This window comes from Scardinius erythrophthalmus (assembly GCF_964197995.2).
Source record: "Scardinius erythrophthalmus genome assembly, chromosome: 9".
Classification (NCBI taxonomy): Eukaryota; Metazoa; Chordata; class Actinopteri; order Cypriniformes; family Leuciscidae; genus Scardinius; species Scardinius erythrophthalmus.
Window position 1 is genome coordinate 47,807,929 of NC_138229.1, and position 27,055 is coordinate 47,834,983.

The following is a 27,055-nucleotide window of genomic DNA, read 5'->3' on the forward strand; positions in this document are numbered from 1 at the left end:
ATTTAATTTGCGGGAGTGCAGCGTATCATCCCTCCCGCCCACACCCGCAAGTGCACCGGATCATTCCGCCCGCGCCCGCAATGACCTTTCAAAATTTGTCCCGCGCCGCACTGTTTTGCGTCGCGACCCGCGGGTCCCGCGGGACTCCCGCGGGAGTGCAGACCTCTAGTCTGCATTGCTGCTGCAACGCGTTTTGCATTATTACAAAATTAAGGATAATTTTTGGCTTCAATATCTCGCGGAAAAGGATTTTCCCCCTAGCGTAAGATATCTTACGCAGTACGAGAGACCTCTTCTAGAGAGAACCGAGGTTACGTTAGTAACCGAGTACGTTTATTTGTAGAACACTGACAATAGTTTTATATAATTAGTTCATTAATTCAATTAATAAAAATACCTTGATATGTTTGGTAATTGGACCTGAATTAATTGAAAATTAATCTGCTACATTTCAGATTAATATATTTGTTTTCCTTAAAAATGTAATTAACAGTAACTTAAACACTTTGCAGTTTGAATGATGTCCTGCATAAACTAAATGACGGAGTATGTTTTTATGTTTCCACTGTTCGATCGTGGCTGTGCCACACACACACACACACACACACACACACACACACACACACACACACACACACACACATAAGTAAACACTTTACGACTTTTCGATCGCGCCCACACTTCTCTTTCAACATATTCCAGCATTGCAATCTTTACACCGCAGCCTGCTTCAGAGCTTCAGAGCTGAGGTGGAGCTACAGATTAGGTGTCCCTAAGAACCCGCGTATCTAACAGTAGTTCCGCATTACATTAATTAAATTGCATGCAAGTTTTATTTATTTTTATACCGTGTATTCTCCGTGTAAATGTATGCACCAAACTGTGACGCCCGTACCATGACGACTTTTGGGGATTGCCTCATAGGGCCGGTTCAAGTAGTGGGGGGCAGAGGGGCTGGGGGGCCAGTCAAAGGGGGGTGGCGGGCCTGAGTCGGCCCGCAGGCCTTAGTTTGGTGACCCCTGCTTTATAGTTAGGGTTAGGGTTAGTGACTAGTCTCCAACTGCCGTCCGGCTTGGATTGGGGAATTTGTTGGACAATTTTCCTCTACACTTATTACCCTTTGCGAGATAATTCACTTATTGTTTCTTTTATCTCTCCATACGCGGATTTATTTAGCGGGTACAGTCTTTGCGGTACTGGAATTCCTCCCATTGTGGTGTACTCATATTTATCTGATAGTTTTCCACAATCATTTTTGCTTTTTGCGCAGTTATTCTTATATTTTTCGAGTAATTTTCTTAACTCGTCCTTTGGCAATAGGGTCTCATTTATAACCCTATTAATCTCTGACTCCAGGTCGACCTTTTTAAGCCATCTGATTGTTATCATTATCAGGATCTTTTTCCTTCATTTCTTTAATTAAAATAGCATCTTTTAGACGCATCAAATTGGAGCTGTCCACTATACAGTGCAATCCCTCCCAGAAATATCTATCTCTGGATACTGGCTTCATTTCATTACTAAAGCTATATAATATTTTCTTTTTAGTTTAACAGCACCTGGAGGCAATTTGAATACGGTCGTCACTTCGGCGCCTGTGTCCAAAAGGAATCTAATACCCTTATAATTTATAAAAAATTCCTGCTCATTGGTTTCTTCAACCAGATCAGAGGCGATGGTCGCTTATTGTCCTATTGTTTATTCTCTCTCTCTGTTTTATTAGATTTGACTGCGCGTGCCTGCTCTCTTTTTGGTTCCGCTTTTTTGTTTCTCTTATTCATATGGGGTTTTCTCTGTTCTTCTGTCATTTTTGTCCATACTTCTGATTCTATAAATGTACTTTTTCTTTCAGGCTTCTTATTCTGTGCTGGTCTGGCCTGCAGTTTAGGTTTTTGATCCAAGTTTTTTGAGGGTTCATATCTGCTTGGCCTTATTTGATTTCTATCATTGGGTCTGATGTTTAATTTTTTAAAGTTAGCTTTTTGTTTGACTCTAACCCCCTCTGCTGGTCTACTCCTGTCTTAGCCCGAGTTTTCCTTCATCCTACTTCTTCTGTTAGTTTCCGTGTCATATCTTGCTGCAAATTTAGACAGTTCGGACCAATCAGTCTCTGACCCCCAGCTTGCTATCTCCCTGCAGCCTGGCAGTTCTGGGGCTAGCTTTTTTAATTTGGCCAACATTTTCATTTCAGTCCAGCCTTGGCTGGCTTTTTCAGAAAGATAGTCCTATAGATCTTATAATTTCTAATTCTTTCCTGAATTAGTCTTCTTCGTCTGTCCCTATCACTTGTGAGTGATGGGCATTTAGGATTTCCAGTTTTAAGGATAATCCTGTATGATATTTAATCATTTGTTCGATCAGGCTAGTTGAGGCACTTAGGGTTTTCCCCAAATCAGCTACCATTTTTGCTTTTATCATTTTATTGTCTTTTGCCCCTGGGAATCTCATATTCTGTAACAGCTGAATTGAGGTGATGCTATCGCCTTTGGTCTGTCTCGACGGACCACGCCTAGGTTTTGGAGTCATATCTTCCTCCTCTGATTCCGATTCTACTCTTCCCCTTTCTTGTCTTGCAATGGCTGCCACAAGAGACAAATCTACTTGTGGTTTAAGAGGAGAGAGCTTTTTCTTACTTCTGCTCTCCCCTCGGGTCAGAATCTGAATAGTCAGATTCAGACGGAGAATCGGAAGGTTCTCCTTCATCATCTACACTTTGTCTATATGGTTCACTACCAATAGGGGGCTCTCCAGACTACTCTTCCTCTGGATAAAATGCAGGGAGAAGTAGAGTTGGAGTATGTTTGGTTGGAGAGAAGCATGGCCTCCTTTGCTAACCTAATGCCTAGTTCACACTACACAACTTTAAACGTCAGCAGATTGCTATGCTGTTCAGACTACATGACTTGCTCTGGAGTCTTGAAGTCGTTGTGGTGTTCACACTATGTGACACTACATAAATGATCTGCAACAGGGGGTTACACACTACACGAGCTGACAACAACTCTGTTTTGTCACGAAAACATGCGCAAGAATTGGAATGGGAAATGGCGCATTGTCTATTTGAAAATGGACGGCGGGACAAAATTGGTGGAAAAAAAAAATATATATATACACACACATATATATATATATATATATATATATATATATATATATATATATATATATATTTATTTATATTTATTAAGCATCTGGAGTCTGGGGTGTTTTTGGGGTCCTTGAGATGTTCTGACATGCCCTGACATTTGTGCTTTTTTCAGTTGCTTATAAACATATCAATGGCAAAAAAACAGGACTACAATAATATGTGAGCCACATGTATGTACATGTTTTCATTTTTGAGAGAATAATGTTTATGCATGGTTATTGAAAAAACTAAAAATGAAAGTTTCTGAAATAAGGCCACAAAACACATACTAAATATGTGTCAATAAGACTTTTGACTAATGGATGTCCTCGCCTAGAATATTTTCTTCAAAATGATGTGAAAATCATCCTGCCTAATCATTCACATAAAACGATACATTGATTTAAGTTTTGCAAAACACTTTCAGTTTGGAAAGCCAATATGCGGATGGGGCGTAAACGATCATGCATATTTAGTAGTTCACACCTGATTAGACAATGCCCCTGCATACTTAATGAGCCATTCATTCAGGTGTGTCACCTATAGCTAACTTAAATATAAAAGCTTCATAAAAATGATCATTCTAGAAGAAAATTTCAGATGGCATTTTGAGGCTTTTGCATCTGAACTTCATATATATACACACATATATATATGTATATATATATATATATATATATATATATATATATGTATATATATATATATATATGTATATATATATATATATGTATATATATATATATATATATATATATATGTATATATATATATATATGTATATATATATATATATGTATATATATATATATATATATATATATATATATATATATATATGTATATATGTATATATATATATATATATATATGTATATATGTATATATATATATATATATGTATATATATATATATATATATATATATATATATATATATATATATATATATATATATATACACACTACCAAATTGGTTCACAGTTTGAAGCATCGCATTTTTTTTTTTCACAAATTGTGCTTGCAAATTGTATAATATCCAAGGTAAACATGTCTAGTAATTGTGCAGTTAATTCTCATACTGTATTTTCAGTTTTGGAATATTTATCCTCTCCACAAATTTGTCACTAATTAAACACAATACAAATTATTTAAAGAAAAAAATTATATTTATTTGTTTACATCTACCTTATAAATATATATTTTTTATCAAAAAGGTTACAATTACAACAATTCTTTTTTGATATTTTTCCTCATCTCAGTATAGAAATAGAGTTTGCTAAAAGCTGTTCATTCAATACAGCAGTATTTGAAAATCGATAATATTTTGTAAAATTACATTTATATTTGCATTTATGTCAAAACCTAGACACTTTATTTCAACATATTTCAGTCGATTTTACTCATCTCAGTATAGCAATACAGTTTGCTAAAACATCATCATTCATTCACACACGCGATTTAAATTTAAACTGTCTTTTGCGAGCTGTGGTAAACAGCGCGCATCTCTGCTGTTCATTCATTCATAAACAGAAACCCGATTCACGTGAGAAGGAAAAAAACTTACTACACCATTCCTCAGCTCGCTCCTCGATATACCCGCACTTCTGAGGGACATTTTCCATTATTATTATTCCTCACAGCGCTGTGAGACGGTGTAAACAAGTAGGCTACAATGATCTGATCCAACTTGTTTTCTCGAGCTGATGGGGGGCGTTCACAGTTTGCACGGATTGCTCAGTCATTTGCGTTTGAATAGCGCGCGCTCTCCGTGGGCGGAGTCACATTACAAGTAATTAGATGAGATGAGAACGACTGACATCTCGCTCTTTTCTTACAGATTACATGAACTGAGAATATTTGTTTTTTAAATAAATTACTTCATTTAAAAGAAGAGAATTCAAGCTTCATGCCTGTGTGTCTGTATGTCTGTTTGACTGAGTATTCGCTGAGCTACAGTTCATTTTCGGACGCGTTTCAGAATGGACTACATGGACAGAGAGAAGGCAGAACTCGCATCACGTTTATTTTTCTTTATTTGGCGAAAAGCACAACACTTTGTTTTTATTGTGAGTATACACACAAATAATACATATTTAACAGAATCGATTGATGTATGAAACTCCTATGGAAAATCAAAGTCAACAGAGTATTTATGAGTTTCTTTTACACTGATAAAAAAAAAAAGCGAGCTGGTATCGCCGGCGATACCGTCGACCTCAGGGGGTTATCGATTATCGATTCGGCTGGGAATCGATTAAAAAAAATTAACTAATTAATTGCAAAATTTGCTGTAATTAATTGCAATTAATTGCCTTTCCCCCAAGCTTGTAATCATCAATATTTAAACTTAGAATAACCTAATTAAATTAATCAACACAGGGGAAAAAAAGAACAGAAAATCGCCCTATATTAAAATAATATTAAACATCAATTTATCAATATATTATTCTTTTTCAATAAACAATCAATTTAACATTTTTTTTAAATAATTCTCAAAATAAAATATAGTCCTACAAAGCTATTATTACCAGAGCATGTGATCAGAGCAGGTCATTTTACCATTGTTGCCCAGCATGTCTATACCAGCTCAGCAAACAGAAGTCTACTACTGAGAAATGTCACGTTATTTGAGCGGACTTTGCTTTTCCAGTGAGTGATCGGTACATGATTTGAGCGTTTGGGCCGCTAACGACAGAGCAGAACGCGCAGCGCAATCACCTAGCGGAACATTGAGCAGAGAGCGCAGTGCGCCGACACACACACACGCACGCTGAGCGGAAAAGACCTGCTCATGAAAGCTGTGCGAGAAAGAAACCTGATTGCCGAACACGGAGAGTCGGGATGGCATATTTTCGGCCTTTTCAATAGCAGCCGCAACAGGAAGTCATCAAAACAAGGCAAAAAAAAGTGCTGCGTTAATTGTGTTATTATTTTTTTAACGCGTTAAGCATCTCAAATTAATCGCAAAGATTAACACGTTAATTCCCACAGCCCTAGTATATATATATATATATATATATATATATATATATATATATATATATATATATATATATACACAGGCTTGGGAGGGTTACTTTAAAAATGTATTCCGTTACAGTTACAAATTACTTCCTAAAAAAAGTATTCAGTAACGTAATCCAAGTACTATAATATGAAAGTAATGTAACTGATTACTTTTGGATTACTTCAAGGTCACGTATATAAATAAAGTCAAGCAAGAAGAAATAATAAACAAAAATAAATAAGTAAACTTTTATTTATTAAGAATTTGGTCCAGTGTACAATATTTGCAAAATATACACACAGGCCTGAATATATATATTTATGTAAAGAGCTAGTTATATTTATACATCTAGTGGCTAATGTATGGTATTACAGATTATTTTGTTTTATTTTTAACTAATTTTTAACAAAAAAAATAAAAACACAACATTTAGTTGTGTAAAACAGTTTATTTTAAAATAGGCCTACATGTTGACTAAAGCCGTGATCTTTCTTAATTTGCCTGACTGAACTTGGGGCGTTGGCAGTGGGAGTTCCCCTACGTTACCTAGACAGTGAACATCCCGTTACGTGAGAAAAGATTAAGAAAGGACATTTTGGGTACTAAAGAAGCTACTCTCCTAATTTCTACAAAATAGCAGCGGGATTTCCATGAATTAAAAGCGATTTTACCCGCAGGCAGCATCGTTTCTACTAGCAGCAGTGATTCAATCTGCGTCTGAGGAGATTGTAGAAAGCTGTTATTTGCGCATGCACCAGCGCGTGGCACACGTGAGTCATTACTGGCAACAGAACCAGGAACTACTGTATAATCAAGCAGCGCTTAATATAGTGTTATTAGGCCAAAATACTTATTTATTTAGTTTCAAATGAAACCATTGTAATCCTGAAAGTATTCCCCCTTTTTTCAAAATGTAACTATAATCTGATTACAACGTTTTTTGACGTAACTGTAACGGATTACTGTTATTGGATTTTTGTATCCTGATTACATAACGCCGTTACATGTATTCCGTTACTCCCCAACCCTGTATATATATATATATATATATATATATATATATATATATATATATATATATATATATATATTGTTTGCGCAATGATCTTTTTAGAACCCCGAAAAAAAAAAGAATATGGGTGAAAGGATGGATAAGCACACGCGGGCAGCAGGGATTGTCTGTCAGAGAGAGTTGGAAGTGAGTAAAACATTATAATGAAAAAGCAGCTGCCTGTTGTGGTTTGGCAACGATGGTTACAAATACAAAAGGCTTTTGTAATGTCATTGCTCGTCGCGACACATGACACCACAGGCTGACAGCTCAAGTTATTTGGCATGCTAGATATTTGTCTGGCGTTGGCGACGCATCAGCGAGCGTTTTTGATGCGTCGTTAAGTATTTCACGCTTAAAGATTGGCGAGCGCGGATCACCCGCAGATTTGCACGCGATTACAGCCCGACCGGTCGGCAAGCTCGTTAAAGGGTTAGTTCACCCAAAAATGAAAATTCTGTCAGTAATTACTCACCCTCATGTTGTCCCAACCCCGTAAGACCTTCGTTTATCTTCGGAACACAAATTAAGATATTTTTTGATTAAATCTGAGAGCTAGATCACTCCTCCATAGGCTTCTAAGGGATTGGAACTTGCTGTCCCAGAAAATGTATTAATCAAAAATATCTTAATTTGTGTTCCGAAGATGAACGAAGGTCTTACGGGGTTGGAACAACATGAGGGTGAGTAATTACTGACAGAATGTTATTTTTTGGGTGAACTAACCCTTTAACTTGCAAATCGGGCTTAAAATCCTGTAGTGTGAACTAGCCATTATGTGTAGAGTCCGGGTTGAGAAACTGTTGTTTTTACAACAGCTTTTTGATGTGTCTTTGACACGTTTTGATAAGCAGGGATGCAAACAGCGCGCTTTTCGGTCCCTCCCGCTTTTTTCACGTCAGTTCGGGTGACAAAGTCATCTAAAGTCATTCCATAGCTTAATGTGAGGGACATAAGTCTATTTACATCATTAAAGTATACAGAAACTCATTTTCCCTCCTCTGCGGCTGTCAATCATTCTCCATTCAGTATTCAAACAGCGCGCGCGCCTCTTCCGGCTGGATGTATGGTAAAACTCTCTCCAATGTGATATATTCACATTATAATGCATGGTCTATAGATAAAAGGTTGTGGATTTGCATAAAATTACTTTATTTTGTTGGAGTTTGTTGCTGTTTTTAAACGACTCACTACCGTGTGCTTGTTAGATCACACACACATCACAAGGACTATGAATCGGCATCAAACGCACAATAACTGGAATTTAAAACTGTTAAACAAATGATCAATACACTGTTAGACAGATATACCCTAGGATTTGTGCGCTCGACATTTCTTTGCTTTGTGCCGTGAACTTTTAAATGCGCACTTGTGCAGCGCTGCACACTGTGACTCCATGTTGCTTTGAGCACATCATCACAGCACCCGCGATGCGCATACGCGCTTTGTGCGCTGTTTTGAAGCGTTTCACATTATCATTGTTTTGCGCACTGAAAGATTATTAAAAGCCTATATTTTTATACCTAGCCTGCTTAATACATTTAAAATAAGCATAATTTAATTGTATATTATTTCTTTGTAGTGTAGGCTATATAAATATATACACTTCTGAATTCTTGACATTAATATATAAATACAATATATTTGTATCTGCTTTTCCCCAGTAACTGTTTTGTTTGCAATAAATGTACACCTTATGCCAAATATAATTGCAAAATAAAACAGAATTGTTGTGCAACTCAAAATGTTAACTGTACTGTTATTAGTCTATTAACATTATATCAATAGTAACATTAAATATAACACAATAAACCAAAGTATATCAGAGTTTCCTTAAGTCTTTCTGATAGTTTTCTACAGGCTGGTTTACTACAACAGTAGAATAAAATTCTTAAATTATAGTTTATAGTTTTGGTGTGCCACCCCTATGAAAAATTTCTGGAGGCGCCACTGTCTACGGGATTGAGAACTCTTCCATCCTATGCTGTACTGTTCCTTGTGGGGATTCTACTTAGTCATGCCAATATCATCATTGGATAAATTGAATCAACTGACATCTGGGATGTTTGAGTGCTGCAAGGACACTGTTGTTGCAACATACCCTAAACTGAAGCTAGAATTTGAAATGAACTACTGGACTTTTTGCTCTTTTCTTGTTTGACAAACCCCTATCTTCACCTGTACCTTGCGCAAAGACCTTTCAAGGAAAGCCATTTCATGGACAATGACCCAATAAGCTTGGTTTTTTATATCTTTTTTCACTATGACAACTTAGAAAACATATGGCACTTTTCCACTGCATGGTACGGCTCGGTTCGGCTCGGTACGGTTCGGCTCGCTTCGCTTTTCCAATGCGTGGTACGACTCGACTCGGTACGGCATGGTTCGCTTTAGCTCGGTTGCTTTTCCACTGCAGTTAGTACCGCTTCAAAGTGGGTGGGGCTGATCGTTATAGTTGCCGTCTCTACTGCCATGACATCATCATATTAAATGCGAATTTTTCATTCCGTTTCCCCATCCGCTCCTCGGCAACCGACGAGAGGAACATCTGCACCTCGTCCACTGACCACGATTCAGCCATTTCTTTTTTTGAAGTTTATACTCTTTTTTTGAAGCAAATATTTTTAAAACAGGTGCTACAGCGTTGGCTGTTGTCTACTGGCTATTTAAATCTAGCGGGTTTAGTGTCTCGTGTCGTAAATACAAAGACGCTGGTAGAGATGATTCTGTCTGACCAATCAGTGATCTGCAGTGTTTTCATGTCACATTTTAGTATCGGTACGGTACGCTTGGAACCTCAACAGAGGTGGTACCATTTAAAGCGAGCCGAAGCGAGCCGTATCGTACCGTACCATGCAGTGGAAAAGCGTATACATGCATATCTTCAATTGTTGACTCACTGTTTTGATGGTTTTGTTTGACATATTTTTATATTAACACTTCTGCAATTACTTTTGTGTTTGTACTTGGTTTGAGCGTTTCTGTGTCTGGTTAAATCCATTATATTCAATGTCTCCCTTATACATTTATTTGTGATGTGCCCTTCTGAGAGTTCTCAGTTGGACGGTTACAACCTCCCAAAAATGTAAAGTTCTTATGGTCCCGTTCACCACTTGAACGACAGGGTAGACTTAGTGCTTATCATCTTTAATGTTTGCCTTCACTGCTTTGCCACTGTCGTCTCCTATTGCCCCATTGAAAGGGAAAAATGTCCTGCTAATGAGCACTATGGACAAAGATGCACCAGAGAAGACCAAAAACCACAAATGGTCCCAGACTACAATGAGACAAAGGGAGGGGTTGATCATTTGGACAAGGTCACACACCTTCAGCTGCCGATGACTGCCCGTTGGCACCTTGACATTTTCTTCAACATCACTGATGTGAGCAGACAAAGTAGTGCAGACGAAAGGCTGGAACGTACCTTGTGGGCTGTAGGATAATAACAAATATGCTGTTCATATTCTGTCAAACTCATATTTGCATAAAGCACTTAAAGGTGAACTAAGTAACTTTTTTACCTTAACTGAACAGCTTCGGAGTCATTAGAATGGTTATATTACTTATTTCGGGTTGAATGGTGGTCGTTTCGCACCCCCCTGGTGCCCGTGAGCGGAAAATTGGCACTTGCAACTTTGAGACGGCGGGCCGCCGGCAGCCGCGGCAGGAAGTATCGCGTGATATCAGGTCTCGCGATGTAAACAATTGCTTTACGGCCAAAAGAAATCTGCTAAAATGCTGCCATTATTGCGCTCCCTCACGCTGTCCGAACCCGAATGAAGAAGACGTTTTAAAGAATGTCCCCTCTGCTTTGATGTCGTTGATCTACTAGCCTCTGGTGTCTGAGAATCACCAACGAGTTTTTACAACAGTGTTGTCAAATATCTATTCCGAAGCTGTGGGGGGAGCTCTAGAGAGAAACCTGCGAGCAAAAAGCGAGAATACAGCGAAGAAATCCCGAAGCTACTGAGTGCTGCTTTAAAGTCTCATAAAACAATTCCTGACACAATGCTCAAATGTATTTTTTATAGGTGGTTTTGTAAATATTTCTTTCTTGTTAATGAACGGTCATGTGTTCCTTCCTGATGTTCTGATGGTAATGATCAAATTGACCCCAAACATAACAAATTGTTTTCTTTCCAAATGTTATAAATTACAAATATCTATACTCTGCTGCATCACAAGACAGTGTACTCCTGTGAACATGTGGTGTTCATTGAATAAACAGTCTGAAAAATAAAAATAGCTTCTCTAATATACATTTATTTACCCCTATAAATTTGGTAATGTGCAACTTGTATATTTGGTACTACTGCCATCTAGGGGAAACCAACTAATCACCACAGGTAAGATATATGTTTTTATTATAGAAATACATTATAGCATAGAAAACATCCTGTTGCAAAAATAAAACATAAATGTCTTAATGCAGATCAATGATGTTTGATGAGAATTTATATATATATATATATATATATATATATATATATATATATATATATATATATATATATATATATATATATGAATAAAATGACCATGACCTCAAGAGGAACACGAAGACTCGAGATGTCTCCACACGGCAGAACGATCGCTGGTTGGAGTCCCGGCTGAGCCAGCATCTCTTTCTGTGTGGAGTTTGCAGTTTGGGTTTCCTCCATGTGCTCCAGTTTCCCCACAATCCAGACACAGGACGCTCGGACACTGATGACTGAGGCTTGTGTTCAAGTGGAGTAAATATTTAAATATGGCAGTGGAGTCGTTTGTGTATTTGTGTGTCACGATTGTATTCTGAACTAATACATTCATGTCCCCTGTACTGCCTTTCTCATTGCAGGTAATGTGCTTTAGTAGACGACCCTATTATATTGCTCTGTTGGGACACATTTGCTCCCGAGGGAAAACCATGACCTGAGGCTACAGCTGGGATCATGAATTTTTCCAGGGACCTGTATTTATTATGCATGAATGATTTTAAATGTCTTTTAAGGACAGACATTTCGTTGAAACTCCTTCCACAGGGTGCGCAGTGAAACGGCTTCACTTCGCTGTGAACGACCTGGTGCGTTTTAAGGTGTGACACCTGACTAAAAGCTTTTCCACACTGAGGACAGATGAAAGGCTTCACACCGGAGTGAGTTTTTAAGTGAAGGTTAAGGTTTTGCTTCTGTGTAAAACATTTCCCACACTGCGGGCATGTAAAAGGCTTCTCATCAGCGTGAGTTCTCATGTGCATCCCAAGGCTTCCTTTCTGCCTGTAACTCTTCCCACATTGACTGCACGTGTAAGGCTTCTCTCCAGTGTGGATTCTTACGTGTTCTGTAAGGCTTCCGCTTTGTTTAAACCCTATTCCACAGTAACTGCATGTGAAAGGTCTTTCTCCAGTGTGAATCCTTGTGTGATCCCTAAGGCTTCCTTTACATGTGAAACTCTTTCCACACTGAAGGCAGGTGCATGATGGCCTTTTAGCTCCTGATCTTTGAGTTATTTTCTGTGAAACATTCTTTTTGGTCTTTGAGCGACTAGAAGATGTTCCTCTAGTTGTGATATTCTGAGATTTCTGATGTTCTTCCTCTTCACTCAGTTCTTCACTTTCCTCTTCACTCAGTTCTTCACTTTCCACTTCACTCAGTTCTTCACTTTCCTCTTCACTCAGTTCTTCACTTTCCACTTCACTCAGTTCTTCACTTTCCACTTCACTCAGTTCTTCACTTTCCTCTTCACTCAGTTCTTCACTTTCCTCTTCCACTTTAATCAGATCTAAAAAGGAACAAATTAATTAAATCCCCATTTTCAAAAATTTAATTCAATTGAAGATGAATAAAGATGAAATGAGTTTACCCCAGTTTACCCAGTTTGAAATTCAGGCAGAAATTCTTGATTTATCTAATAATCGCATGTGATTCTTCAAAATGTGTGAAATTGTAAAAGTGAAGCGGTCCTTCTGTCCGAAATCAGCGTTTTAAATTGTTCACAGTGACTCTTAATTTTATAATGCCTTTAGCTCAAACCGAAGACTGAAAGTGGTTTCATCTTGACCTGCTTGATATGTGAATTTTTTTCACAGCAAAGCATCAAACTCTTTTTAAGTCTGCTAGTCAAGAATGTGAAAGGTAGGCATTTTTCATAATTAACTTTTTTTCTAATAGGGAAGTTAGGCACCCAGGAAAGGGTTAACTGACCATAACTGTACTGTGAGAAATTTCACAAATCAGAATATAAAGTTATGGACTCAAGAAAGGGTTAACATGCCAAAACTGCACTGTGAAAGATTACACAAATCAGAATACTGAAGTAAAGGACTCAGGGAAGGGTTAACAGATTGCAATTACAAATCCAAATAGTGAAGATAGAAATTCAGCTTTTTAATACATGTAACCATTATGAACAACTCTTAACGAGTGCTGAGTATTCCCTCTAAACCGGAGTGTAACACCCGCGGGTGCCACCTAGCTACGCAAAAATTCACAATCATATTTATCAAAACTAGTACTAGTAAATCATGTAAATCATAAATGATCAACACAAAATAGGTGTCACTTGAAAGCTTAGAATCTGAACTTTACAGTGAAAGTGCCAATTTGATTAACTCCCAAGTAGTGCCTAAGCCAGCTGGAGCTTGTGCTCCTGGAGGGGTCACCCATGCTGGACAGGTCAAAGGATAGAGATCAGACCGACCTGGACCACCTCTCCTCGAGGATAAAGAGGTTGGCTTAGGACTAACAACCCTATCCGTAAAAAAAACAAAAAAAAAAAACATCTTGTTACAGAAACGTCGACAACAATTCATCAAACTCCGCTCCTGGAAGAGAAAGGGCTCTTGTCTCAAGAACGTATGACGTCTTGTGGTGAAAGCCGAAAGGAAGCCACAATGCCACCACCCTTTTATCAACCAGGAAAACACTAAGGAACGTTTCCTCCTTTGGAAGCAGAATTGTCCATTACTGTTGTCGTAAATAATTTTGCCAAGACTATTGTAATGCTTGACGTAAAGCAAGTCAAATTTGTAGTTTTCTTAGGTCTCATTCGAACTACAGAAACGTGACCTGGTTTGGCAAACTTGCATCGTGTGGTTATAGCAGATATGGGGCTGCAAAGCAAATCCAGAAGTGCCTTTCACCCTGTTACGACCACTGATATGATTTTGGAAACATTATTTTTAAGGTAAAAAATGTTTCTTAGTGTTGCTTTAACCATCGGATCCTGGAACATCAGGACAATGTAGGAGGCAGGGAAAACAGCGCAAGTAGCAGCCGAGATGCACAGTTTTAGCAGCTCTGCACATACAGACAGTACTGCGACAGTACTGCACATACAGAAGGCGTGGCACTTATGCTGTCCAGAGAGGCACTGAAGGCGCTGATCAGCTGGGAAGCCGATGGACCAAGGATGATGACTGCCTCGTTCAAAACCAAAAAGAAAAACATCAAGCTTAACATTCAACAGATGACAGCAGCGAAGACACGAAAGACCACTTCTATGGTAGACTTCAAGCTGTACTGGACAGAAGATGGGGCAAAGATGTGAACATCCTGATGGGGGTCTTTAATGCCAAAATGGCATTAAATGGCAGTGATGGGCCCAGACGCGGTTCATTGGTGAAATGAACGAAAAACGAGAGAAGTTTGCGGACATCTGTGCACTGAACAACAAGTTCATCGGGGGCGGCATCTTCGCACACAAAAGGATCCACAAGGCCACGAGGGCATCTCCGGATCACGCCATGGAAAACCAGATAGACCACCTGTGTATCTCCAAAAAGTTCAGTAGATCACTCCAAGATGTCCGACTGAAGGGGGGTGCAGATGCTGCAACCGATCACCATCTACTAGTTAAAAAAAGAACTTCACAGACACACAAACCAAAAGACAGTAGTTCAATGTTGGTTTCCTGAAAGATCCAATGATCCAGAAAGACTACCAGCTCACGTTGACAAATAAGTTCCAATTGCAGCAAGAGCTGTATGAGGAGGAAACAGATCTCCACACCATGTGGAATGGAGTTAAAAATGCCTTAACCTGCCAGGAAGTAAGAGGACCAAAGAAGCCCCAACAGGAAGACTGGAAGACAGCAGGCACCATGCACAAGATACAAGTGAGAAAACAGAAGAAAGAAGCCCTCAACATTAGCCGCACAAGAGCAGAGCAGCACACGCTGAATACACAGAAGCCCACCAAGAGGTAAAGTGAAGTGTGAGGACAAGCAGAGCTATATCGACAACCCTCACGTCTTTTAAAGCACGACTATCAGAGCTTTTTCCTCTTCGCTGCACATGTTGATCTCCCTAATTATAATATTGCACTTAATTTATCTCTGCTCTGGTGCCTTTTTGTCCGTTGGTGACCTGCTGAGAGTCTCGTGCACTCTGTTTGTGTGTTGTACGCTATTTGCACAATTTCTCCTTGCACAATTATGCCCAGTATTATTACTACTTATGTAGTTGCCTTGTTATTTTATTATCATCTCAATCCTTTATTGTACATTGTGATGCACTAGCTGTATGCATACCAAGGCTGTTTTTACTACTGCCTAGAAAACTTGTATTTTTATTAGTGGTGGGCCGTTATCGGCGTTAATGCGCTGCGTTAACGCAAGACTCTTATCGCGCGATAAAAAAAATATCGCCGTTAATCTATTCTCCAAGTTGGGTTGGGAGCTGGCTCAAGCTACACAAGCTATGATGACGCAATCTACCCGCGGCCGCGAGGTAACGTTACACCCGGCTGCAACGCATCATATTCGTCGTCATCTTAAGTAAACACGGCTGAAAGTGAAAGCATCCATTATTTGGACTTGGTTCGGATTTAAGCCGTCCGACGTAGACTGTGTGGTGTAACAGTTCGGTAAGTTAACACACGACTAATCCGTTCTACCACCTCAAATTCAAAACGAAACATATCACTGAAGCGCGCGCGTACTATTCCCAATATATCTGAGTGGTGTAGAACATAATCTCTGTCTGCGCCCGATTTAAAGAATCGTTGTTGTGTTTCTTTTTAACTGAAAAGACATCAGTTAGAATATTCTAATTTTAAATTTGGGGTTTCATAAGCTCCAAGCCATAATAAACATTAGACCTACTTAAGTCTCTGCAGCTAGTGTACTTAAATTTTATTTATCTGCAAAATTATGTTGTATACTTACAGTTTTGCACAATATATGTTCTCAAAACTACATGCACCCTTTAAAAAAAAAAAAAAAAAAAAAAAAAACATTTAGCAGTTGTTTAGCAGGGTCTATGTAACCTGTTCTGAAATGGTTTTATTATAATATCGTTATCGCAAGAGGCTGCAATGTATATCACAATATGGATTTTAGGCCATATCGTCCATCCCTAATTGATAGCCTATAGTAGTTGATAATAACATAGGCCTACCTAAATGTTGCCTACGGACGGTAACAGTACAGTAGTAACCTTTTACAGTCTATGAGTAGAACAGCTTACTCAAGCAGTTTGTGATGCATTTTGGAAACAGGAGATGAGCCCCTAGTCTAATGCGCCACCTGGCTTGAGAAACCCGTTCTCAAAGACTTACTTTTATAGTCATTATTTGGGTAGCACACATATTATGAATGCCTTCGGCAGAATTCAAATGAGCCATTTTAATCTAGATTAATCTAGATTAAAAAAATTAATCTATGCCCACCTCTAATTTTTATCCATAATTTTTATCTGCTTGTGTATTTTTGTGTAACTTTATGTTATCTTGCACCTTCGCTTTATCTTGGCCAGGTCGCCGTTTCAATTGAGAACGTGTTCTCTACGTGCTTACCTGGTTAAATAAAGCTAAAAAAAAAAAAAAAAAAAAACCTAGCAGAGGAGGCAGAGCAAGCTGCAACAGGCAACATGAAACAACTATACAACACTACCAAGAATCTAACTGGTAAATACAGTAGACCAGAAAGATCAGTCAAGGATAAGGAGGGACAGGTCATCATGGGGATAGAGCAGCAACTGAGCAGGTGGACAGAACATTTGAGCCCTCCCGATATCCAGGCATCTGATGCTGACCTACCGATAGACTGCAGCAAACCAACCAGAGACGTATTGCAAACAAAGTGTGGTAAAGAGTGGTAAAGCTGCGGGCTCTGATGACATCCCGGCAGAAGCACTGAAGGCAGACACTGAAACCACTGTTGCTGTTCCCTCTCTTTGAGAAGATCTGGGAGGAGGAGGACATACCAGCAGATTGGAAAGAGGGCTACCTCCTTAACCCTCTGGGCTTCTTCGTATAATAGTCACACTTAGCTTCCTCCCGCCCGAAAACGGGCGAAGCCTTAAAATTTTACTTTACTTTTTCCCACAGGGTTTCTGCAGGGTTTGGTCAGTCAAATTTAAGACTTTTTAAGACCTTTTTATGACCATTATGATTGAAATTTATGACCTACACGAATTACGAAAAATTCATTAAAATTCCTTTCAAAAGTTTTTTTTTATTGACTTTCATTTAAAGTAATAAGATGTATTATTTAAATGCCTAAAGACCGCTCCAACGCCTTCTTGCAGTGTGCAATATGCTTGATACTGATTATTTGCAACGGGCTTGAGCCAACTACTAAACACACCATCTTTGAGCCATGGCATCATTAAATGTACACTTTCCCATTGTGATAGACCGGGAGATTTCAGTTAGGGCTGGGCAATATGGCCAAAGGCAATTATCACGATAATTGTTTTATATTAGTCAATATCGATAATTATCACGATAAATGTCAAATCTTTATTTCTTTCAAGTTTAAAGGCAGACTGTTGCTTCTAAGTGAAAGTTGTAGAAACCAGAGCGTTAATTGTGGTTTTAAACTAACTTTACTCTTTACTGTCAGAAAATATAATGACAAACACTTGCCAAACTGGTGAACATTTCACAAATCTGAGGTAGGACATTCAAACATATTTATTGGGAAAATAATTACCTTTATTGGGAAAATAATTACTTAGTTTCTGCATGTGCTAATAGGGGTTAAGCCTTGAAACAGGTTTGTGTTGCCTAACTTTGATGGCACGCATCTTCAGGAAATGTATGAAAAACAGTAGCCTAAATACATTATTAAATACTGTAAATATTCCATTAGTCCTTTAATACATTATCAGCACTAATAATATAATAAAATTCAATATGTATATCCCACATGGTGCAGTTAATTTTACTAGGCTAACGTTACAGTATATCCATGATAAATGATGGGAGATTGTAGACGGAAAAGCCTTCTGACTGTATCGTTGCGCACAGTGTTTCTCCTGTTTGTCAGCGCTGCTTCATCTGCCTTTAAACTGGTTTAAATCACGGAGACACTTGTGTTCCTCGCTGAATTCAAGCACTTCTCACTGGATCTTGTGACCGAGACCGATCAGAGTAAACGCGTCTGCTCTATTGAGCTCGCGCTGCGCTACCGTTTGGACTTTGAGCCGAGCGGGTAAATGGTCCGTGTGGCGCGCGGTTCAAATGAGCGTTCCGCTTTTGGCGCATTTAACCTGTGCATTTAACATTATGCCACCAGCGCATTTTCAGGGGGAAAAGGCAATGGTAGAACCAACGAATGAACGAGCATATCAATTTATGACGTGGCTAAATTAAATTTATGACCTTGTATGGAAAATCCGGACGTTTTTATGACTTTTTATGGCCTAAAATTCTTCTTATTAAATTTAAGACGTTTTATGACTTTTTATGACTCCGCGGAAACCCTGTTCCCAGGATAACCAATCAAATATATTTTTGTTCTATAATGTTTTCTGATTATTATTTAGATTTTTTTAAATTTTTTATGATACTTTGCATTAATTATATAATTTTTATGAGCTATTTTTTCCATTAGAATTAATATATATTTTTATTTTATTTATTTTATTTTTCAATAAATGCAACATTTCACATCAAAATAGAGTGCAGGCCTAAAAAATGTTTTTCAAATGAGAAGAACGCCATCTAGTGGCTTCAAAATGTATTAATTTGTGTCATGTCCTATAACCGCCTATAGGCGGCCTATAGCTTTTTTATTTATTTATTTGATTTATTCCCATTCGGAAAGAAAAAAAATTATTACTAAGCAACCACTGAATGGAACAACACAAATTATATATAATTTTAAAGCTTAGGATCTCAGCTTTGTAATGCATCTAATTACATTTATTAATTCCTAACGAGTGCGGAGTAATTCCTCTAAAACCGAGTGTACCGCCAGCAGGCGCCACCTAGCTGCGAAAATATTCTTTACCATATTTTTAAAAAATCTTGCCTTGATAAACACAAAGTTGATGTCATTTGAAAGCTTAGAGTCTGAACTTTACAGTGAATGTATCCACTTTGAAAAACTCTTAAGTATTGCTGAGTTATTTGCTGATAAATAGAATTTCTTTTTTTTTAATAATCTATAAAATAATGTACTGCAATGTGTCAAAAACATCATACAGCTCATGAAACATTCTCAGATAATTGAAAATGGCACTTCATTTTTTACAGCATATTATTACAATTAAAATGAGCCCAAAATTAACATAATCTATTGCTTTTATGACAAGATATTCTTCATGGAGAAAATATTGCCCATGAGGGGGTGTCAAAGACTGTACAAAAAGGCTATCTCTTTTCCAAATGCTGTAATTTTTGATTCCTTTATCCAAAAATTATTAATTTATTAATAATAATAATAATAATAATTTTTATTTAAAATTTTATCCAGATGCAGCTAACATGTAGGGGGACTTCACTAAAAAAGAATTTTCCTCCTACCTTATTTCCTTCCTGAGTTATTCCATGACAAATAAGAAAGATATGCAAAATCATAATAAAAATTATACATATATATATATATATTTCTTTTATCCGCTGTTTCTTGCCAGGGCCGGGTTTCCCGATAACGATGTATCTTAGCTCTTAAGAGCGCTTTCTACGTGCAAGGTTACGAATGCTCGCAGCAATTCCACGAGCGTTTCCCAAAAATGCACTTAACATGAACGCGCGAGAACGCGCTCTACGTGCTACTTAAGAGTCGCTGTCCATTCGTGAAGTGCTGAAATATAACCTTATATGGAATCGTATTCTGAACGTTTAACCTAATAATTGTCATCTGTTGTGGATTAGCAATCAAGACAAGTCTATATAAAGCACCTACAGGCGGAGGCACTGATAAAATGGCTGAAAAAAAAAAAAAACGAAAAGATACCTTTCAAAAAGATGAAATTAATGTCCTTTTAGAGGAGATAGAGTGAAACAAAGATGTAATTTTTAACAGATTTAAAGGATTTTTTTATTTATTTTTTTGTTCATTACATTAATTTTGATTAAAATTATCAGATTAAATTATTTCTATTTTTTTGTTTTGTTTTCTGACCTTTTTAATTATTTAATTTATACATTATTTAACCAACAACAAAAAAAACTGTAATAAAGTGTACAATAAAGTACAATCAAAACCTTGTATTATAATCACATTGCGTTTGAATAAAGTTAAAGGTGTAATCTGCCGGTTGTCCTGCAGGTGTCCTCATAAATCTGTCTTCTTGCGATGCACTTGGGGATGTACGATTACTCCAGAGCACTCGTAGATCTACGAAGATTTTCAAGTGCTACTTAAGCTATGATGCTTTTGGGAAACAGACTATAATATTAAGATCAGTCGTACGATCGTTTTTACGATCAACTTAGGCTTACGATGCTTTTGGGAAACGCAGCCCAGGACAATGTCTAAATGTAATGTAATTTATATTTTCAAAAAATTTAAAGAGTTCTTTCAAACGATACCTACCTTTTGACTCTCCTTGCTATAGTTTTGGAGTTATTATGATTATATCATTTTTATATAGTTTGGGGCAAAATGTGCTGTTTCAGTCTTACCAGTTCATTTCTCTCTGTGTGTGTGTGTTTGTGTGTGTGGGTGTGTGTGTGGGGGTGTGTGTGTGTGTGGGGGGGGGGGGGGGGAGGGTGTCTTATTTGCACTCTTGATGTTCTAAAGCAGGGGTTCTCAAAGTCTTCATTCAAAGGTCAAAATCTGAATTTTCATCAATGACAAAGGTCCGGAACTATTGGTAATTACAAAACTTGTTTTTAATAAACATGCATAACAAATCAACATTCATTTTATGAAAAAATTAGGTAATCTAAAGCATTATTTATTTTATAAAGGTATTTGTAAAGGTAAAAATGCACTGGAAAATTCGATTTAAGGGGGCAAATATTGTCCCTTACTTAAAGAGGTGTGAATGGAGAGTGGGGGTACGCAGAAGGAAGTTAAAAGCCTCATGGGGTACATCTCTAAAAACTTTGAGAACCACTGGGACTGGGTTAAGGAATAGAACAAAATAAACATCAACATCAAAGCACAATACACATAACTTACCAAGGGCAGAAAGTAGGCCTAATATTCAGAGGTCACTTACAAAGTTAACGTTAGGTTAAAGACACAAACAAAGAGGGATTCAAACAAATAGCATATCAATAACAATGTAGAATTTACAGAATGTGAGCTGAAGAGTAATATTCAGATAAAAAAAATGTGTTTTTGAAGGAGAGAAGGGTGGATGTTTGACGAACATTCCACAACCTCGGAGCCACTGACGTTACGCTAAAAGACTCCCATTAACAGACTATTGAAACCGACTGAATATGACACAGCCCCACCTAAGATATTTTTCACCAGCCGCCACTGTCTCACAAGCAACTTATTTGTTGATTCATATTAAGACTTTAGTTGTCATAGTTTTGCCATCCGTACCTCTGTATTTTGTGGATATTGCCGTTCAAAATGACCGTTTTTTTGTTTCATAATGCCGTTTTATCATTTCCACTCTTCACAACTCCAAACTGTCTCGTTACAAATAGGGCTGGGTATCGATTCAGATTTTACAAATCGATTCGATTTCGATTCTCAAGCTCTCAATTCGATTCGATTTCGATTCTCAAGCTCTCAATTCGATTCGATTTCGATTCTCAAGCTCTCAATTCGATTCGATTTCGATTCTCAAGCTCTCAATTCGATTCGATTTCGATTCTCGATTCTGATTCTAAATTCGATTACGATTCCACTCAATGAATAGCCTATATATTTAATACAAATCCTATATTTATAAAAAAATTAAATAAAAAAAAATAAAAAATAAAGTAAAGTGAACATAAGTTTGGAAATGGTTAATTAATAAAAAGAAATTAAGAGCTACCAACCTGTATATTAAACTATTTATTTTAGGTACACTTGGGTACATTAAAACAGAACCCAACTCTATATTTCAAATGCATACAATGAATAGACAGGATTTTGATGCAAGATGAAAAATTGATGCTGAAAATTGGACAAGTCAGAACAGTTGCATGCCTTGATCAAACAGGTTAAAAATCCTCATATAAACCCATTAAAAAAAACTTGCATATATTTTATCTGTCTAGGTAGGACATATAGGCCTACAGAAATTGAATAAAGTTATCAAACAGTCTGCGATTTTAGTCAAGAGCAGTGAGTGTTGTTCTCTGTTCCCTTTGTTCTTTGATTAACTTTAACGACAGAGATAATTAGTGGCTACTGTGTACTGTCCCTTTAACCCCCTGAGGTCGGCTGTCGCGCCGGCACGATAGGCTCGTTTTTTTCCGTATGAGTGCAAAAAAATAAATAAATAAAAAATATTAATTTTTATCTTATATGCTTGTGTTATACATCAATCGATCCTGTTTAGTGTGTATTTTTTTTGTGTATGCTCATAATAAAAACAAAGTGTTGTGCTTTTCGCCAAATAAAGAAAAATAAACGATGCGAGTTCTGCCTACTCTCCGTCAGTGAAGTCAATTCTGAAACGCGTCCGAAAATGAACTGTAACTCAGAAGTATCATTCTGGAAGTATCATTTCGAGGAGCAAACGGATCCCGCTGAGGAATTAGGTCAGTTCTGTTTGCTTTGTTCTAATCTGAATGAATGAACGCAAAGATGCGTGCTGTTGTGGAGCTACTACAGCTGGCAAAAATACTGTTTAAATCTGAATCGCGAATACAAAGAAAGATTACACTGGAAATATTGTTACAGTTTTAAATGTTGTTGTAATTGTATAACCTTAAAATATATATATATAAATATTTATATATATATAAGGATAGATGTAAACAAAATCTTAAAAAGGTCATTATAAGCCTTCTCTTTAAATAATTTTATTATGCTTTATTAGTGACACATTTGGGAAGAGAATATATTCCAAATCTGAAAATACAGTATGAGAACAATTAACTGCACAATTACTAGAAATGTTTACCTTGGATATTGTACAATTTGCAAGCAAAATTTGTGGAAAAAAACAACAAACCAGTTATATATTGTCCTTGCATTCTTGTGGCTCAGTCACACACCTGAATGAAAGGCTCATTACGTATGCAGCCTCATTATGCGGGCCCCATTGTCTCCGCAGGTGTGAATCACGCCCACCCGCATATGGCCTTTCCAAACAAAAAGTGTTTTACAAGATTTAAATCAATGTATTGTGTTATGTGAATGATTAGGCAGGATGATTTTCACATAATTTTGAAGAAAAAATTCTAGGCAACATCATCCATTAGTCAGAAGTCTTATTTACATATATTTAGAATGTGTTTTATGGCCTTATTTCAGAAACTTCAGTTTTTTGTTTTTGAAAAAAACATGCATAAACATTATTCTATCAAAAATACAAACATGTACATGCAAGTTGTTCACATATTATGGTAGCCCTGTTTGTGCTAAATAGAGTGAATTTACACCTTTGCCATTAATATGTTTATAAGCAACTGAAAAAAGCACAAATGTCAGGGCATGTCAGAACATCTCAAGGACCCCAAAAACCCCTCAGACCCCAGAGGGTTAAAAGACCAACCGCTGCTAACAGAGACGCGGATCTCACACGCGCCTCATCATTCACGTTCATCATCAGACTGCTCTTATGTTATGAAGATACTCGACAAAAAGACATTTTGGCATAATTGTGTGTGTTATTGTTCGTTCAAGCGTAAAAGATAACTCTATTCTGGGCTGTCTTGTGCGCACGCACGATATCAGCGCGAGTCTTTCTGTGTGTCACAGGACATTCAAGTCATTGCGTAGGCTTGACATTGCGATTGCGATATGATTAAACGTGCAGCACTAGTTGAGGTTATTTTATGATTTAGATAAAACAAACATAAAATCTCACAGCATTAGCTATAAAATGGAGTTTGCAAGCCTATGAACAGTGGAGGAAAACTAATACTGGCTTTTGGGTAATAGATAAATAAATATGGAAAAAAAATCGATTCGTGGCGTTTGAGAATCGATTTTGAATCGACCACATTTTAAAAAACGATTGCCCAGCCCTAGTTACAAATCAAACAGAATGGCACTGTGCTGGATTGGGGCAAAATGAACGCATACCTCTGTCCAATCATCTTTGAAAACTATTTTCTTCGTCAACTTTTCTTTTCCTGGACAATGACATCCTCCACACCCTTTCAAACGCTTATTGCGGTGAAGTGTCGCGTTGCGCGGCTCGCGCCCGATTACGTCAATAGTATACGCTCACTGGATGTCATGGCAACTGAATCACGGAGGAAAACCTTAAATATCTCGCCTTCGCTTTAATTTCGGACCATCTCCAAAAAGACATAAAACACTAAACAAATGATTTTGACATGCGTTTATCAAAGTAGGAAATCCAGATTTTTAATCCCTTACACGCAATTACTGCTGTTGAAATACGAAATGGAGGCGGGTCCGGATTGAATTCCCTCCGGGTCCGGACTTTGAGAAGTGCTGTTTTAGAGTGTCACCCCTTCATTGCTGTACACTTTTTTTCAGCACAGTGGCTGATCTGTAGCTTGTACCTCCAAAAGTTTCTCTGAGTTTTCCTATTTTTTCGTATTTCCCATTCATTTCCTATGTCGCCCGTTTTCGGGCGGGAGGAAGCTAAGTGTGACTTTTCTTTTACGACCCTTTAACATATCAGAATCATCTCCTTGATTTTTTTGTGTGTTCATATAGGTAATAAAACAAGTCACCAAGTTTCACCCCCATCCGATGAAGCAAAAAAATTCGAAACATTCAAGTTTTCGCCCGTTTTCGGGCGAGGAAGCCCAGAGGGTTAAGAGACCAAAGAAGGGTGACTTGAGCAATTGTGCAAACTACAGGGGAATCACACTACTATCAGTCCCAGGCAAAATCTACAACGGGATAATCTTAGACAGAATGAAAGATGCAGTGGACCATCGGCTGAGAGACGAACAAGCTGGATTCCCAAACGAAAGATCATGCACCGGCCAGATCGCAACATTGCGTCTCATTTTATAACAGTCTACGGAATGGAGTTCGTCCCTGTACAAACATTTTTGTTGACTATGAGAAGGCGTTCGACAGCGTCCACCGAGAAAGTCTCAGGCAGTTACTTCGGCACTACGGGATACCAATCAAGCTAACGAGCCTGATCAAGAACTCCTATGAAGGAATGACCTGCAGGGTGGCCAACGGCGGCCATTTCACAAAGAGCTTCGGGGTTAGAACGGGAGTCAGGCAAGGCTGCCTGTTGTCACCATTCCTATTTCTCCTGGCAATTGCCTGGATCCTGAAGACGACAACAGCAGGGAGGATAAATGGGATTCAGTGGACACTGGGGAACCAGCTTGACGACCTGGATTTAGTCTTTTGATGATAAAACTCAGATGGAGTAGATCAAGTTCATCAACACCTCAAAGCTTCAGTCCTATAGCTTGTCCTGGGTCGACATTTCATTCAGTGACATTAGACAGTTTTGATTTATATATTGTTGATCACATTATTTTACAATATTGCTTTTTTCTGCTGCTGCTTCATCTGTGTTTTGATCAGGAGATTCTGTACTCTTTCAGACGATGTGTAATAACGCCCCTCTACCCAGGGTTTTTCCTACATTGAACTTTTTTTGGTGGCCGCTAAAACGTTTTTTTTGTCCCGCCAAAGCCTTATTTGATCTGTAATTGGGTTTTGTGAGTGAAGCGGGCTCTACTGACGGAGTGACGGAGAGAACGATCACAGCGCCCCACCCCCGCGCGGGCACCCCGTCTTCAGTTCTGTCTTTGCTCTCTCCCTCGCATCAAAATCAACTGACCCTAAAGGTCGGAAGACCGAATCCATGTTTCACGTGGTGCATTCGGAGAATATTTTAGCTGAATTAGCGCTGGGTGTGAATTGTAGTCAAAAAAAAGTTGCCTTATCTTCTCTTACAGCTTGTGACGAGCATTCCGCACAGCTGACATAACTTTAAATAAACGCAAAAAAAAAAAAAAAAATCTATCCAGTTTGAAGTGGTCTGCCCGTCAGTGTCTGAATCGGTGTATAACAAATCATTACTGAGAAGAACACACACATCTGAAATGAGAAAGTAAATGTGCTTACCTCATTTAGCAAGAGTGTTTAGTCAAATTTAGCCTTAATAATCCACAGTATGTATAGGCCTATGGCAATGTGTAGTAAATTACCTATACAGGGCAATTCCAGCGTTATGGACGTGACATTTGCAGTCAAAACTTGAAATATAAATTCTCAGAAAATGCATTTAATACCAATATATTGTAAACGTCTGTTTATATATCCATACTCCCTTAACCCTCTGGGGTCTGGGCTGTTTTTGGGGCCATTGAGATGTTCTGACATGCCCTGACATTTGTGCTTTTTCAGTTGCTTATAAACATATTAATGGCAAAAGTGTAAATTCACTCTATAAAGCACAAACAGGGCTACCATAATATGTGAGCCACGTGTATGTACATGTTTTCATTTTTGAGAGAATAATGTTTATGCATGGTTATTGAAAAAAATAAAAAATAAAATTTCTGAAATAAGGCCATAAAACACATAGTAAATATGTGTCAATAAGACTTTTGAATAATGGATGTCCTCGCCTAGTGTTTTT

The 27,055-nt window shown here is 37.8% G+C and overlaps 1 protein-coding gene across 1 annotated transcript in view; it reads right to left on the reverse strand.

The window, feature by feature from the left end:
* Window positions 1–11,855: 11,855 nt before the first annotated feature.
* Window positions 11,856–27,055, reverse strand: part of LOC308696321 (uncharacterized protein) — a 29,528-nt gene continuing 14,328 nt past the window's right edge. The window contains exon 2 of the mRNA XM_081374897.1: window positions 11,856–12,948. Coding sequence (XP_081231023.1) covers window positions 12,017–12,948 — 932 coding nt within the window. The 3' untranslated portion in view covers window positions 11,856–12,016. The remainder of the gene's footprint in view (window positions 12,949–27,055) is intronic.